The sequence below is a fragment of the Ovis canadensis genome, chromosome 9 (assembly GCF_042477335.2).
Source record: "Ovis canadensis isolate MfBH-ARS-UI-01 breed Bighorn chromosome 9, ARS-UI_OviCan_v2, whole genome shotgun sequence".
Taxonomy (NCBI): Eukaryota; Metazoa; Chordata; class Mammalia; order Artiodactyla; family Bovidae; genus Ovis; species Ovis canadensis.
In genome coordinates this window covers 13,966,923-13,982,719 of record NC_091253.1, presented here as the reverse complement: position 1 = coordinate 13,982,719, position 15,797 = coordinate 13,966,923, and the positions used below count along the sequence as shown (strand labels likewise).

The following is a 15,797-nucleotide window of genomic DNA, read 5'->3' as shown; positions in this document are numbered from 1 at the left end:
GAAGAGTAGTGAGGAGAAGAAAAGAAATCATGTGAATTAAACCCTCAATCACAAGAGGGATGAAAAATCCTATAATGAAATTTGGTGCTTCTTAGTAAGTAAAAGATTGTAGGGAGGGCCACTTTTTTCAACAACACAAAGGCTTCTTGTAACTGTCCAAACCCAGTGCCCTTCTGGGACTCACCTGGTGACAGACACTTCCTAGATTTCAGAAAAAGCGTTTTCCAGTTACATAGCTTTGGCCTGCAATTTCACTACATCAAATGCACTCTTTCTACCTCATCTGACTTCAGACTATTGGCTTCTATCTATTCATCCATCCACCCATTCATCCATCTAACATTACCAACTGCCATCTGAACCAGGTAGCTTCTGGGCTAGACACAGGTTAGGTTTCCTGCCCAACTGTGGTCACAGCCAGGACTTCTCCATAGGCAGCACTGAACACAGCCATAAAATATACCCACAGCCAAAGCAGGGTTGAAGGAGGGTGTGGAGGACCCTGGCTGCCTCACTCAGCCACAGGCCTGCCCAGTCCTTTCAGGGAACAAGTAGTATTTTGAAATCAAGAAACTGGGACCTCTTACTTGGGCGACGCTTGACAGTCACTGATGCCCATGTCCCCAGGAAACTGCATACAAAGAAGAGAACTGGAATTTTCCTAAAGAGGAGAGAAGAAAAATTTCTCAAACAGGAGCCCTTCCAGGTGGGGACCATGGCACTATTTTAAAAGCGGCGCACCTGATGAATGCAGGTGACTGGTCCTCAGTCTAGTTTACTTTTTTCCATTATCTTTATTAAATTCAATTGAGAGAGTTAATGAATTCTCAATTTCCCAACTCCTAAAATGATCGCGAGATGACTGGTTTTCCCTGTCTCGCTTTCTCCATACCTACCTGTGTTGCTGTTTCTACACCTCTATCTCTGTCTCTGCTTTCTTTCATCTTCTTTTTCTGCCTCTCCATTTTGGCGGCTGTCCCTCTTCTCTCTCTCATTTTCGCTCTTTTCTTGCTCTCTCGTCTATCTCTCTGTCTCCCTCCTCTCCCCTCACCCCTTCTCTCCTCCCCTCCTACCTCTAATGTAAAAACACAGACCCCTGGCTCTGAGCGCCCCCAGTCCAGTCTCCCCACCACTGCTTTCCATCTCAAAGTCTTACCATAAGCTCTTCATTTTCCCAACTGGCTTTCCTTCGTTGCCAACAGTCCCAGTGAAGGTGGGACTATAGGGGAGTCGATACTCCCCCAAGACCCCTTCAGCGCCACCCCAGGGCTGAATTCTGGGCCGGCTTTGGTCCCTCCTGCCCTTGTGAGGGCTAACAGCAAAGGAAGTGGACCAGAGGCATCCAGGGCTACTTTAAGGCAGAGCAAAGGGAAGGGGTGGGGAGATGCTGCCCAGTAAGGCCAGGCCTAGTCAGGGGTGTGCTCCCAAAGCTAATGAGGTTCTACTGAAGGAGGGACTAGCAAGGGAACATTTGCCAAAAAGAAAAAAAAAATCAGGATGTGGAGAAGTTCACAGGCAAGCTGCTATAAGGACACAGTGGAAACTTTGAGAACTGCTATAGGAATACAGAGGAAGCTTTTAGAGGAAAGTAGGGATGTGGGGGTTCACAGGGGCCCCAGTGCCCAGTCAACCTTGTTCTGAATCTCCGTTTGTTCTGACACTCTTCAGTTGTATGTCCTCCAGCAAATTAGTTAATACGTCTGTCGCTCTGTGGCCTTAACTGCAAAACAAGTTGAAAATAGCTACCCCCAAACAGTTGTTTAGAGAATTAGACTGGATAGCAAGCAGAGTCTTGCACCTGGTTCAGGAGAGCCATCATTATTCCCATCATCATTGTCATTGTAGTTAATATTTCGCCATGTGTTCCCCTCTATTGAAAGTACTTGAAGCCTGATAACATTTAGTTTTCGTGACATTATAAGGTAAGACTAAAATTATTCCCACTTTAGAGGTGAGAAAACTGAGGCACAGAAAATGAAGTAACTTGTAACTGCAAAGTTGCACGGCTAATTTACTCAACACTTGATGTCTGGAGAGCCTGATAAAATCTCAAGCCCCAGGTCTTATTTCTTCCTAAACTCTATAGTTACAATACGAGTTGAGCAGAATATTCTTGGAAATCAGCAACATTTTATGCTCCAAAAACAAGTTGAGTGCAAGTTAGGAGGAACACAGATCTGGAGAGAGAGATTTCTATCAGTCCCGTGTCAGACATACCCACCTTTTCCCAGAACCTGAGCAGGTCAAGAGTGAGTCCCCACCCCACCCACTCAGGACAGTCCAGCCCAAACTCAAGGACTTTCAGGGACACAGGATCTAAAAATCCTAATGAGCCATGGTATCTAGCATGAAGTAGTTTTGCTTCCTCGACATTTCCCTAATTTTTAAATAAACTAAATTTTTGTTTCACTGCAAAATAAGCAGTGTTTCTTCTTCTGTTTTGTTTGTTCCCCTTGCCCCACCTCAAAAAAAAAAAAAAAATCCTTTCCTCTTCTGCCTCCCTCAGCTCACTGAAGGGTTTGGTTGAGGAGATGGGAGCTAGGCAAACTCCACCACCCATTTGCTTTCCATTGTTTTTCTACTCGTGACCTACCTGTTGGAGTCCTGTCTCCCCACAGCGCTGGGACATCCATTTCCTCATGTTGTTTGGAGTTTTCCATGCATCCCTGTCATTCTCCTTCCATCTATCCAAGACGATTTCCTTGGGCAGCCATTTTGGCTGAGTCACAGAATTACAGATGGTCCTGCCTTCAGTTCAGTTCAGTCGCTCAGTCGTGTCCAACTCTTTGCGACTCAATGAATCGCAGCACACCAGGCCTCCCTGTCCACCACCGTCTCCCGGAGTTCACTCGGACTCACGTCCATCGAGTCAGTGATGCCATCCAGCCATCTCATCCTCAGTCGTCCCCTTCTCCTCCTGCCCACAATCCCTCCCAGCATCAGAGTCTTTTCCAATGAGTCAACTCTTCCCATGAGGTGGCCAAAGTACTGGAGCTTCAGCTTCAGCATCATTCCTTCCAAAGAAATCCCAGGGTTGATCTCCTTCAGAATGGACTGGTTGGATCTCCTTGCAGTCCAAGGGACTCTCAAGAGTCTTCTCCAACACCACAGTTCAAAAGCATCAATTCTTCAGCGCTCAGCCTTCTTCACAATCCAACTCTCACATCCATACATGACCACAGGAAAAACCATAGCCTTGACTAGACAGACCTTAGGTGGCAAAGTAATGTCTCTGCTTTTGAATATACCATCTAGATTGGTCATAACTTTTCTTCCAAGGAGTAAGCGTCTTTTAATTTCATGGCTGCAGTCACCATCTGCAGTGATTTTGGAGCCCCCAAAAATAAAGTCTGACACTGTTTCCACTGTTTCCCCTGTTTCCCCATCTATTTCCCATGAAGTGATGGGTCCAGATGCCATGATCTTCATTTTCTGAATGTTGAGCTTTAAGCCAACTTTTTCACTCTCCTCTTTCACTTTCATCAAGAGGCTTTTTAGTTCCTCTTCACTTTCTGCCATAAGGGTGGTGTCATCTGCATATCTGAGGTTATTGATATTTCTCCCGGAAATCTTGATTCCAGCTTGTGTTTCTGCCAACCCAGCGTTTCTCATGATGTACTCTGCATATAAGTTAAATAAGCAGGGTGACAATATACAGCCTTGACGTACTCCTTTTCCTATTTGGAACCAGTCTGTTGTTCCATGTCCAGTTCTAACTGTTGCTTCCTTACTCTTAAAAGTCAACCAGGCCTTATCTTACATAAATGGAGCCATTTACTAGCCTAGAGAACTGACTGTCTAGATAAACCTCACGTAGTCTTTAGAGACATGAACAATGACTCACTCTTAAGTAAGAGTGTGTTCGGACTGAGGACAGAAAAACTCCACTGCATAAGCTGGAGCCCTTGACCTAAAAGAGCCCATACTTCCATGAGCAAATAAAGAGTGACATCAAGATGCAATCCAGTAAGTGCTATTCCACAAATATGACAAACTGGGTCAAAACGATCAAAGTGGGGGTTGCATAATCACAGCCATTCTTAGAACAATGTAAAAAGCTTTTGAATGAGCCAAATGAAATGATGAAATTCTGCACTGGTTTCTAGTTATAAAAAGAACCTTCTATGGCACCACATCTCAGCTAGAAAGCACAGAAATCCTCCTCTCCGTTACCTTCTGACTTCTGCTTCTAAAGGGCCATATGAGTCCCAGTTCTCCTGTTAGTAACCTAATTATGCTCTGTGTAATTCAGGGGGCATATGCTTCCTGTACAAAATCAGTGTTAGGTCTCCTTTATATGGCAGAAACCAACACAGACCAGGTTGTAATATCAGCTTTTATCTGCTGCCAAGAAACTTTTAAATTGCTTTAATAAAATTCAGAGAAAATGATGATTGAAAAAGAAAAGAATTGACTATCTACTGGTAGGACATCAAAGGAGACTTCTTGACATCCCAAAATCACACAAGGTAAGCCAACCCTAGATCCATAGGGAAAGGGGCTTTCTCCAAAGGCACCTGCCGGGAGCCAGCGTGAGGAATCCCACCCGTGACAAGGTCATGCGGCAGAGCTCTGATGGTAAGACTAATCAGACCTCAGGTTTCCCCCCTGGAATTTCCTGAGCATCCACCCTCCAAAAAATAAGAATCTGCCTGCTTTTCCACTCTTCTAATATTCTCTGGAAAAAGTCAAATCAAGGCTTTAGTCTTCTGCATTTGAAAGAGATGTTTCAGTTAAAACCCCTCTGATAGCTCTCTAGCTTGCCTAACAGGTTCCCCGGACCTCTTTACAGCTTGTGAATTGCTTACAGCCCCCCAACCACGAGAGGCACAAGGCTTAAAGCATCTTAAAGATACAGAGCCTTTTCTAAAGAGTTAAAAATCATATTGGTAGAGGGTTTTCACTGTTGACTCAATGACTGCTGCCAGGCCTCCATATTCTTTATCTTTTAGGCACCTGGGAGGATGTTAATCAATGTAAACAGGATATGGAAAAAGATATATAGTAGTTTTGATGTTAGCAACACTAGACTTTTGAGTTAATTACTTTTCTCTTTGTTATATATCACTGCACTCCTCTTGTGTCCTTGCTATGTAAGAATGTAACTTTATTTAGTGCTTTCTGAGAGGGGCACCAGACTTTGGGAAGATCAACACAAATAAGTCTTCTGGTTGACAAACCCTTATCAGAAAAAAAGGCTGTAAAATATTAATTGGCCCTTTTGGCCGGAAGATGATGTAAATTACCTAAGACTTGTGTATACAACTAGGTATGCAGAGAGAAAAGCCTGGTTTTGATAAGAGTCTGGGCTGCTAACGCTGCATAACTTTGTGTTACCCATTGATCTCCATGTTTTATCAAAAGTATAAAAGGCCTTCTGAACAATAGAGGATGGGGCCAGTCGCTGGACTGGTTTCCCCCGTGTCTCCTCTCTAATTTCTGGCTGAATTTCCATCTGGGGCGTGGAGGCTCACCATGTCTACTTACTTGTCCCGGCTTTTAAGATCCAGGCGAGGGGGAGTCCAAGGCGGGGCACCCCCCAATATTCAAGAGGACGCTGGTGGCCTAACATAGATGGTGCAAGCTCCTTGTCTGGAACTTTATTGGCTTCCCATGTAAACCAAGTTGTTCAGCCTTCTTTCTCCACTTAATTTTCCTACTACACTATTTCTTCCTAATCGAATCTTATATTTCTATATTAATAAAGAAATAAGTTCTCCTCGCCAACGCCATCCCTGCTTCGAATTCCCTGGATCCACCGGGGCTGGCCCCCCGCAGGCACCCTCTCCACTGAAATGATCTATTTGCTAAACAAGTCCTCTAATATATTACTCCAGGAAAGAACTGGCAGGGTTCCCCATGGAATTATGATTTTTGAGAAATTCTTTTGTTAAATGTTTTAGAAATCTCACCTCTCCTACCCCATCCCACTTTGAACAATCTTCTATAGCTGGGATCTGAAGGCAAACTTTTAATAAAAAGATATAAGAATACAGAAGAAAATGGGTTTGCTTGTAAGTGGTTTGGTGTATTTCCAGCTTTGCAGTTTTATTTAAGATGGTGAAGGGCAAGCAACTACTATATTAAGAAAAAAAGGAAAATCCAGAGAAAAAATATATTTTAAAATATATATAAATATAAAATATTTTTAAAGATAAAAAGATATTTTTATCTAACACGCATATTTAAGGACACTTTTTCTCTCCTCCTCCCACCCTCATTTTCTATTAGTCATATTTCCTAATATGACATTAACCACTATCATTGTGGCTCAGACTGTAAAGAATCTGCCTATAATGCCGGAGACCCAGGATCCATCCCTGGGTCGGGAAAATCCCCTGGAGAAGGAAATGGCAACCCACTCCAGTATTCTTGCCTGGAGAATCCCATGGACAGAGAGGAGCCTGGCAGGCTACAGTCCATGAGATCACATAGAGTTGGTCACGACTGAACGACTCTTAACGACATTAGGGTCTCAAAGGGAGAAGTACAAACCCTACACTATTCCCATCTGGTCATGCTGCACCCTAAAATCATAGGTACACAAGTTTTTTCATCATTAACTCTATTGCCTCACTATACTTAATAGTTTGAATCCTGAAAAACCATATGGAAATGAAATCTGGTTATTTATGTCAGGCTGTAAATGCACCAAGACACCTTGATATTTTAAATGATCCATTTTAAAACAAAAGTATTTGATATAGAATAATTGTACTTTAACCTCTCTTAACCACCCCCCCTCAAAACACTGTGCTCTACGTAACATATATACACACTGATATTTTCCTTTCTATGAATCCAGAATTTCATTTATTTACAGTTTAAATTAGGGACTATCATCACAAATAATCATCTTCCTTGATCATCTACTTTCTTCATTTGTTCACTCAGTCTTTTGACAAACACTTCTTGAATCAAGAAGTGTACCCCCAAGTATATGTCACTGCTACCAAGTGTCAGGAGTTAAAGATAGCAAAAGTACGAATAAATACAACCTTGCCCTGAGGAAGACCATGGCTCAGTGTGGAATCAAATGTAAGAGTGACTGCAAAATAACAAGTGAAAGAGGCTGAACCATCACTGAAAACAAGTATGAACTCAGTCCAGGAGCACTGAGAAATTTTTCAGTTTAAAAAAAAAAAATACACAATTGACCCTTTACCCATTTTGCTGACCCTCCAACCCCCTGCCTCTTTGGTAACCACCAATTTGTTCTCTGCATTTATGATTTTTTTTTCTTTTGTTTGTTTGAGGTTTTTTCAGATTCCATGTATGAGTGAAATCATGTAGTATTTGTCTTTCTTCTTCCTTGTTTCACTTAGAATAGTACTTCCCAGGTCCATCCATGTTGTCACAAATGCCAAGATTTCATCCTTTTTATAGCTAAGTATGCAATATTCCACTGTATATATGTAACACACCATCTTTATCCATTCATTCATTGATAGATATGGATTATTCTCGTATCTTGACTATTGTAAATAGTACTGCAACAAACACGGGGGTAAGTATATGTTTTTAGTTAGTGGCTGCAACCAGTTTATAGTCCCATCATCAGTTTAAGAGGGGTCTTTTTTTTTCCACATCCTTGCCAACATTTGTTATTTCTTATCTTTTAAGAATAGCCTTTCTAATAGGTGTGAGGTGATATTTCATTGTGGTTTTGATATGCATCTCTCTAATAATTAGTGATATTGAATATATTTTCATGTATTTGTTTCCCATCTGTATGACTTCTTTGGAAAATGTCTATTCAGATCCTCTGCCTACTTTTAATCAGGTTGTCTGTTTCTTTTGTTGTTGAGTTGTATGAGTTCTTTACATATTTTGCATCTTAAGCCCTTACCAGATATATTATTTGTAAATACCCTCTCCCATTCAGTAGATTATCTTTTCATTTGATGATGGATTCCTTCACTGTGAAGAAGCTTTTTTGTTTGATACAGCCCGTATGATTACTTTTGCTTTTGTATCTCTTGCCTTTGAAATCAGATCCACAAAAGGAGTTTTACTGTATATGTCTTCTCCTAGGAGTTTTGTGATTTCAGGTCTTATATTCAACTCTTTAACCCATTTTGAGGTAATTTTTGTGTGTGATGTAAGACAGGTGTCTAGCCTCATTCTTTGTGTGTGGTTGTCCAGTTCTCTTAACATCCTTTATTGAAGAGACTCTCGTTTCTCCTTGGATCCCCTGTCATAAATTAACTGTCCATATATGTGTCTATAACAATTCAGTTCAGTTCCGTTGCTCAGTCATATCCGACTCTTTGTGACCCCAGGGACTACAGCACATCAGGCTTCCCTGTCTATCACCAACTCCTGGAGCTCGCTCAAACTCATGTTCATTGAGTCAGTGATGCCATCCAACCATCTCATCCTCGGTCATTCCCTTCTCCTCCTGCCTTCAATCTTTCCCAAAATCAGGGTCTTTTCAAATGAGTCAGTTCTTCGTATCAGGTGGCCAAAGTATCGGAGTTTCAGCTTCAGCATCAGTCCTCCCAATGAATATTCAGGACTGATTTCCTTTAGGATGGACTGGTTGGATCTCCTTGCAGTCCAAGGGATGCTCAAGAGTCTTCTCCAACACCACAGTTCAAAAGCATCAATTCTTCAGCATCTAAAATATTGGCCTGTAATTTTCTTTTCTGTGTTGTCCTTGTTTGGTTTTGGTATCAAGGTTATGCTGGCCTCATAAAATGAGTTTGGAAGCATTCTCTACTCTTAAATTCTTTGGAAGAATTTTAGACATATAGGTATTAAGTCTTCTTTGAATGCTTGGTAGAATTCATCAGTGAAGAGATCTGGTCCTAGACTTTTGTTTACTGGAAGATTTTTGATCATTGATTTCTATGTCGTTACTAGTAACCAGTTTATTCCAATTTCTTTTTCATCATGGTGCAGTTTTGGTAGATTTTATATTTCTAGAAATTTATTCTTTTCTTCCAAGTTGTTCAATTTGTTGGCTTATAACTGTTTATACTAGTCTCCTGCGATCCTTTGTATATCTGTGGTATCGGTTATAACTTCTCATTTCTAATTTTATTTGAATAGTCACTCTGTTTTTATTGCTTTGTCTAGCTAAAGGCTTGCCAATTTTGTTTATCATCTCAAAGAATCAACTTTTATTAATAGTTTTATTGGTCTTTTCTGCTGTCTTTTTAGTCTCTATTTCATTTACTTCTGCTATGATCTTTATTATTTCCTTCCTTCTACTAACTTAAGGCTTCATCTGTTCTTTTTCTAGATCTTTTATTAATAGATAAAAGTTAGATTGTTTATTTGAGATCTTTTCTTGTCTTCTGAGATAGGTCTATATCACTATGAACTTCCCTCTTAGAACCTCTTTTGCTGTATCCCATAGATTTTGGTAAGTCATATTTCTCTTTTCACTATTCTCTAGGTATTTTTTAATTTCTCCTTTGATTTCTTGAACGAGCTTTTGGTAATTCAAGAACATATTGTTTAATCTCCACATTTTTTTCAGCTTTCTTCTTGTAATTAATTTTTAATTTTATACCATAGTGATCAGAAGAGATGCTTGATATGACTTCAATTTTCTTAAATTTATTGAAACATTTTTTGTGACCTAATGTGATCTCTCAGAGGAGGCAATGGCACCCCACTCCAGTACTCTTGACTGGAAAATCCCATGGATGGAGAAGCCTGATAGGCTGCAGTCCATGGGGTCGCTGAGGGTCGGACACGACTGAACGACTTCACTTTGATTTTCACTTTCATGCATTGGAGAAGGAAATGGCAACCCACTCCAGTGTTCTTGCCTGGAGAATCCCAGCAATGGGGGAGCCTGGTGGGCTGCCATCCAGGGGGTCGCACAGAGTCAGACACGACTGATGTGACTTAGCAGCAGTAGCAATGTGATCTCTTGGAGAACGGTCCATATGCAATTGAGAAGAATATGTATTCTGGTAGAACATGCTGTCTAACAGCAGCAGAATACACGTTAATCAGTTCTTGTATTTCTTCCTCTGTTCCTCATTTTCATATATTTAGTCTATCTGATTAATGTGCTACTTAAGGCAAAATCTTCCCTACTGATTTTTTGTCATGGTGATCACTATTCATTGATATAAATGGGGTGTTAAAGTCCCCCACTATTTTTGTACCGCTGTCAATTTCTTCCTATAAGTTCACTAGCTTTTATCTGTTTCGGTGTTCCTATATTAGGTTCATATATATGTATACGTGTTATATCTTCTTTCTGGATTGACTCATCATCATTATGCAATGCCCTCCTTTGACTTTTATTACAGTCTTTGTTTTAAGGTCTATCTTGTCTGATATAAATATATCTCTGGCAGTTTTTCCCCCTTTCCCTTGTCATGGAATCTCTTTGTCCATTCCTTCACATTCAGTTGAGTGTGGCTTGCCTTCTGAAGTGAGTCTACCACGGGCAACATATAGATGGGTTTTATTTTCTTATTCATTTAGCTGCTTTATGTCTTAATTGGAGAATTTACTACATTTACATTTAAAGTAATTATTGACAGACATGTGCTTACTGCCATTTTGTTAATCTTTTCTGGCCATTTTTGTGTTTCTTCTCTGTTCCTTTCTTCTCTTTCTTTCTTCCCTTGGGGTTTGAGCACTCTTCCTAATATAATGTTTAGTTTGCATTCTCATTTTTTGTGTGTTTTTACTATACATTTTTGATTTATGGTCACTGTGGGGTTCACCTATAATATTTTATGTATATCATGGTCTGTTGTAAGTTGATAACTTAAATTTGAACATGTTCTGTAACTTTATACATTTTTACTTCCCCCACCAGATTTTTTATTTTTGACATCACCTTTTATATGTTTTCATTTAATGCATCACTTAATTATTGTAGTTTCAGTTCACTTTAGTAATTTTGTCTCTTAACCTTCATACTTCCCTTATAAGTGATTAATCCATTACATTTACTATATAATTACCTTTTCTGGTAAGATTTTTTACTTTAGTATGTCTTTTATTATTTATTAATACTGTTTCTTTTTCGTTTGGGAAAGGAGTATGTCAAAGCTGTATACTGTCACCCTGTTTATTTAACTTATATGCAGAGAACATCATGAGAAATGCCAGGCTGGATAAAAGCACAAGCTGGAATCAAGATTGCCAGGAGAAACATCAATAAACTCAGATATGCAGATGACAGCACCCTTATGGCAGAAAGCAAAGAGGAACTAAAGAGCCTCTTGATGAAAGTAAAAGAAGAGAGTGGAAAATCTGGCTTAAAACTCAACATTCAAAAAACTAAGATCATGCATCTTGTCCCATCACTTCATGGCTAATAGATGGGGAAACAATGAAAATAGTGACAGACTTTATTTTCTTGGGCTACAAAATCACTGAGGACCATGACTGTAGCCATGAACTTAAAAGACGCTTGCTCCCTGGAAGGAAAACTATGGCAAATCTAGACAGCATATTAAAAAGAAGAGACATTACTTTGCCAACAAAGGCCCATCTAGTCAAAGCTTTAGTTTTTTCAGTAAGCATGTTTGGTTGTGAGAGTTGTATCATAAAGAAGGCTGAACACCAGAGAACTGATGCTTTTGAACTGTGATATTGGAGAAGACTCTTGAGAAACCCTTGGACAGCAAGGACATCCAACAAGTCAATCCTGAAGGAAATCAATCCTGAATATTCACTGTAAGGACTGATGCTGAAGCTGAAACTCCAATACATTGGCCACCTGATGCAAGGAGCCAACTCATTAGGAAAGTCCCTGATTTTGGGAAAGATTGAAGGCAGGAGGAGAAGGGGACAGCAGAGCACGAGATGGTTGGACGGCATCACCAACTCAATGGACATGAGTCTGAGCAAGCTCCAGGAGATGGTGAAGGACAGGGAGGCCTGGCATGCTGCAGTCCGTGGGCTCTCAAATAGTCAGATATGACTTTTTAGTTGAAAGAAGTCCCTTTAACATTTCTTGTTTAGTGATGATGAACTTCTTTAGGTTTTCCTTATATGGAAAATTATTAACCTCTCCTTAAATTATGAAAGATAACTTGCCAGATAGAAAATTCTTGGTTAAGGTCCCCCCCACCCCAACTTTTGACCACTTAAAATATTTCATGACACTCCCTTTTGGCCTACAAAGTTTCTGCTAGAAAATATGCTGATAGTCTTATGGAGTTTCCCTTGTTCATAACAAAGCATTTTTCTTTTGCTGCTTTTAAGATTCTCTCATTATCTTTATTTCTTTTCATTTTCGTTACAATATGTCTTAGTCTGTCTCTGTGGGTTCAAATTATTTGGAACTCTCTGGGGTCCCTAGACCTGGATGTCTATTTCCTTCCCAAGATTATGGTGTGGGGCTAGACCATTTTTTTATTCAAATGTTTTATGGCCCTCTCTCTTCTTTGCTATTCTGGACCACTATAAGGTAAAGGCTAGTCTGCTTCATGTTGTCCCAAAGTTTCCTTAGAGTATCTTTACTTTTTTAAATTCTTTTTTTCTTTTCTGCTCCAAGTTCCATTACTCTTCCAGTTCAGTGATCTATACTTCCGTTTTTCCGGTCTGCTGTTGAACCCCTCTGTTGTATTTTTCAGTTCAGTAATTGTATTTTTCCACTCTGTAGCTTCTATTTGGTATTTTCCTATGTTCTCTGTCTCTTTGTGGAAATTCTCACTGTGATCCATCCATTCTTCCATTCCAAGTTCGGTGAACATCCGTATGACCAATATTTTGTATCCTTTATCAGCTTAATTGCTGATCTCCATGTTATAAAGATTTTTTTCCTGAAGTTTTGCCTTGTTCTTTCATTCAAGACTTATTCCTGTATTTCCTCCTTTTGCCTGACTCTCTGTACTTGTTTCTATGTATTAGGCAAATCAGCTACTTCAGCCAATCTTGAAGGAGTGGCCTTGGGTTAAAGTCCCATGGTGCTCAGAAGTACAACCTACCCTAGCCACCAGAGCTGGGTGCTCAAGGGGCATCCCCGGTGTGGTCTGGGCATGCCTACTTTCTGTGGCATGGGTGTGGGCGTGGAGGGTGCTCTCACCTAGCTCAGCTGTGACATAGCTGTGGCATTGGCATGCTTGGGGGTACTCAGCAGGCACACTTCCCAGCACTAGCACATTGGAAAGAGAGTTACAAAGTGGCTCCTATCAGCACTTGCATTAGTAGGTGGAATAATATCACAAATGATACCCACCTGTGTCTCTGTCCCAGAGAGAGTCACGACAGGTCCCTGTCTGTACAGCTGATGCTTTAGGATTAGTAAGTGAGGCTCCTTCATGTATGGTTCAGACACTTTTCAAACTGGTTTTCTTACTCTGGATCCCAGGGTGACTGAATCTGTGCATGACCCCTTTAAGAATGGATTCTTCTTTCCCTACAAAACTGTGGTCTTCCTGACATAATTCCCATTGTTTTTCAATCCCATTTGAAGACTTCTTCTCCCTTATTGCAGGACATGAGATTTTGGGGTTCCCAATGTGGAACATGAACCCCTCACTCCTTAGGGAAAATTTCTCTTTTTTTTTTTTTTAGATACCTCTCCATTTTGGATCACTGCTCCTAGAGCGAGGGGTGTGTGTGTGTGTGTGTGTGTGTGTGTGTGTGTGTGTGTGAGTGACTGTGTCTCTGCTTCTCCTATCCATCTCAATGCTTCCCTTTTATCCCTTGTTGTAGAGGCTCTGTTCAACCAATCTGCAGGTCTATTTCAGAGGAAACTACTCCATGCGTAGTTGCAGATTCAGTGTGTCTGACAGAGGAGGTGAGCTCAAGATCTTCCTACACTGCTATCTTGAGCCAGGAACTCTTAAGGAGATGAAATCTTTAAGGATGAATAGATGCCTACTAAGAGAACAAACAAGTACAGTACATTTGGGGCAGGAGAAACAATAGATATCATGACAGAAAGGTCAAGTAATATTTCAGGAACTAAACTTGCTAGTTTAGTTCTGGAACTCTTTTGCTTGGTGAATATATATATATATTGCTATTTATTCATTTGGCTGCTCTAGGTCTTGGTTGTAGCATGCAGGATCATTGATCTTCATCGCAGCATGCAGGATCTTTAGTTACAGCATGCAAGCTCTTAGTTGTGGCATATGACCAGTTCCCTGGTCAGGATTGAGCCTATGCCCCTGCATTTCAAGCACAAGAGTCTTAGCCACTGGAACACCAGAGAAGTTCCTCACTTGGTAAATATTTGTTTCTGACTTTTCTACCATGAGCCCTGAACTGACCTCAGCACATAAATAGCACAGAGCAAGACCAGGTCCCTGCCCTGGGTAGCTTACATGCTTTTGGGGATGTGTGTATGTGAAAGTCACTCAGTCATGTCTGACTCTTTGAGACCCCATGGACTATACAGTCCACATAATTCTCCAGGCTGGAATACTGGAGTGGATAGCCTTTCCCTTCCCCATGGGATCTTCCCAACCCAGGGATCAAACCCAGGTCTCCTGCATTGCAGGTGGATTCTTTACCAGCTGAGCCACCAGGGAAGCCCAAGGATACTGGAGTGGGTAGCCTATCCCTTCTCCAGGGGATCTTCCCAACCCAGGAATCAAACCAGGGTCTCCTGCATTGCAGGTGGATTCTTTACCAACTGAGCTTGTGGGGAGACAAATACTAAATATGTTTACAAGAATAAACAAGATAATTTCAGCTGGAACTGTCATTTTCAAAATTATAAAAGATGGCAAAGTATGCTAGAGGAAGGGAGGGGTTGTTTTAGAGGCTGGTTGAGACTGAGGAGTGAGAAAAGTCTTATCTGAAAGGGTAAATTTTGACTCAGACAAGGTGAGAGTGAAGAGATAAGACTGATGAGCGGTACATTAGAAAAGGACTGGATGAGGGAGTAGAAGTTTCAGTAACTGAGTAGATGGTGATACTTTCTAAAATGCAATTAGGACCATAGGGGAGGATATGAGTAGGGGATCTTGAAAATCTTAGAGTCTGGACTTTAATTCTGGCTGTTAAGCAAATGAGTGACATGGAGAAGGAAAAAGCAACCCACCCCAGTACTCTTGTCTGGAAAATTCCATGGATGGAGGAGCCTCATAAGCTACAGTCCATGGGGTCACAAAGAGTCATACAGGACTGAGTGACTTCACTTTCTTTCTTTCTAAACCCACTCCAGTGTTCTTGCCTGGAGAATCCCATGGACAGAGGGGCCTGGTGGGCTGCGGTCTATGGGGTTGCAAAGAGTCAGACACTACTAAGCAGCTAACACACACACACACAAGCAAATGAGTGACGAGGTTATGGACAAGAACAACTTTTTTAGGTGTGTTTTCAGAAAGATGGTTCGGGCATTTCTTGAAAGATAGATCGAATGGATTTGATAAATATGCATAAATATGCACAACTGTAACAGAAGTTTCAGAAGACAGTACTTACATATGTAATTGTGGTATGTTCTGTTTTCTGCTTTATCCTATTACATTTTTTAGTGATGATGATCAACTCAATAAACTGATTTCAGGACCATCTAATGGGTTGCACCCCATGGTTTGAAAAACACTGGATTAAGATATAGTAAGCACTAGAAATGCCATGAGGTATCTTTCCTCTTATTTTCTGGTATGGGGCACAATAGTTGAGATGCCCAATAAGACTCTTGAGTAGCAGGACAAGTTCCTAGTTTTTTACATGAATGTCTTTTTAAAAAGTATCCATTTGGAGGGGGCGGTCCTAAGATGGCAGAGGAATAGGACGGGGAGACCACTTTCTCCCCCACAAATTCATCAAAAGAATATTTAAACGCTGAGTAAATTCCACAAAACAACTTCTGAACGCTGGCGGAGGATATCAGGCACCCAGAAAAGCAGCCC

The 15,797-nt window shown here is 40.8% G+C and overlaps 1 protein-coding gene across 1 annotated transcript in view; it reads right to left on the bottom strand.

Moving 5' to 3' along the window:
* The window catches only part of COL9A1 (collagen type IX alpha 1 chain), an 88,303-nt gene extending 87,124 nt beyond the window's left edge, over positions 1-1,179 (bottom strand). The window contains exons 1-2 of the mRNA XM_069599491.1: positions 1,157-1,179; positions 588-661 (exon numbers count right to left, since the gene is read on the bottom strand). Coding sequence (XP_069455592.1) covers positions 588-661; positions 1,157-1,170 — 88 coding nt within the window. The 5' untranslated portion in view covers positions 1,171-1,179. The remainder of the gene's footprint in view (positions 1-587; positions 662-1,156) is intronic.
* Positions 1,180-15,797: the final 14,618 nt, after the last annotated feature.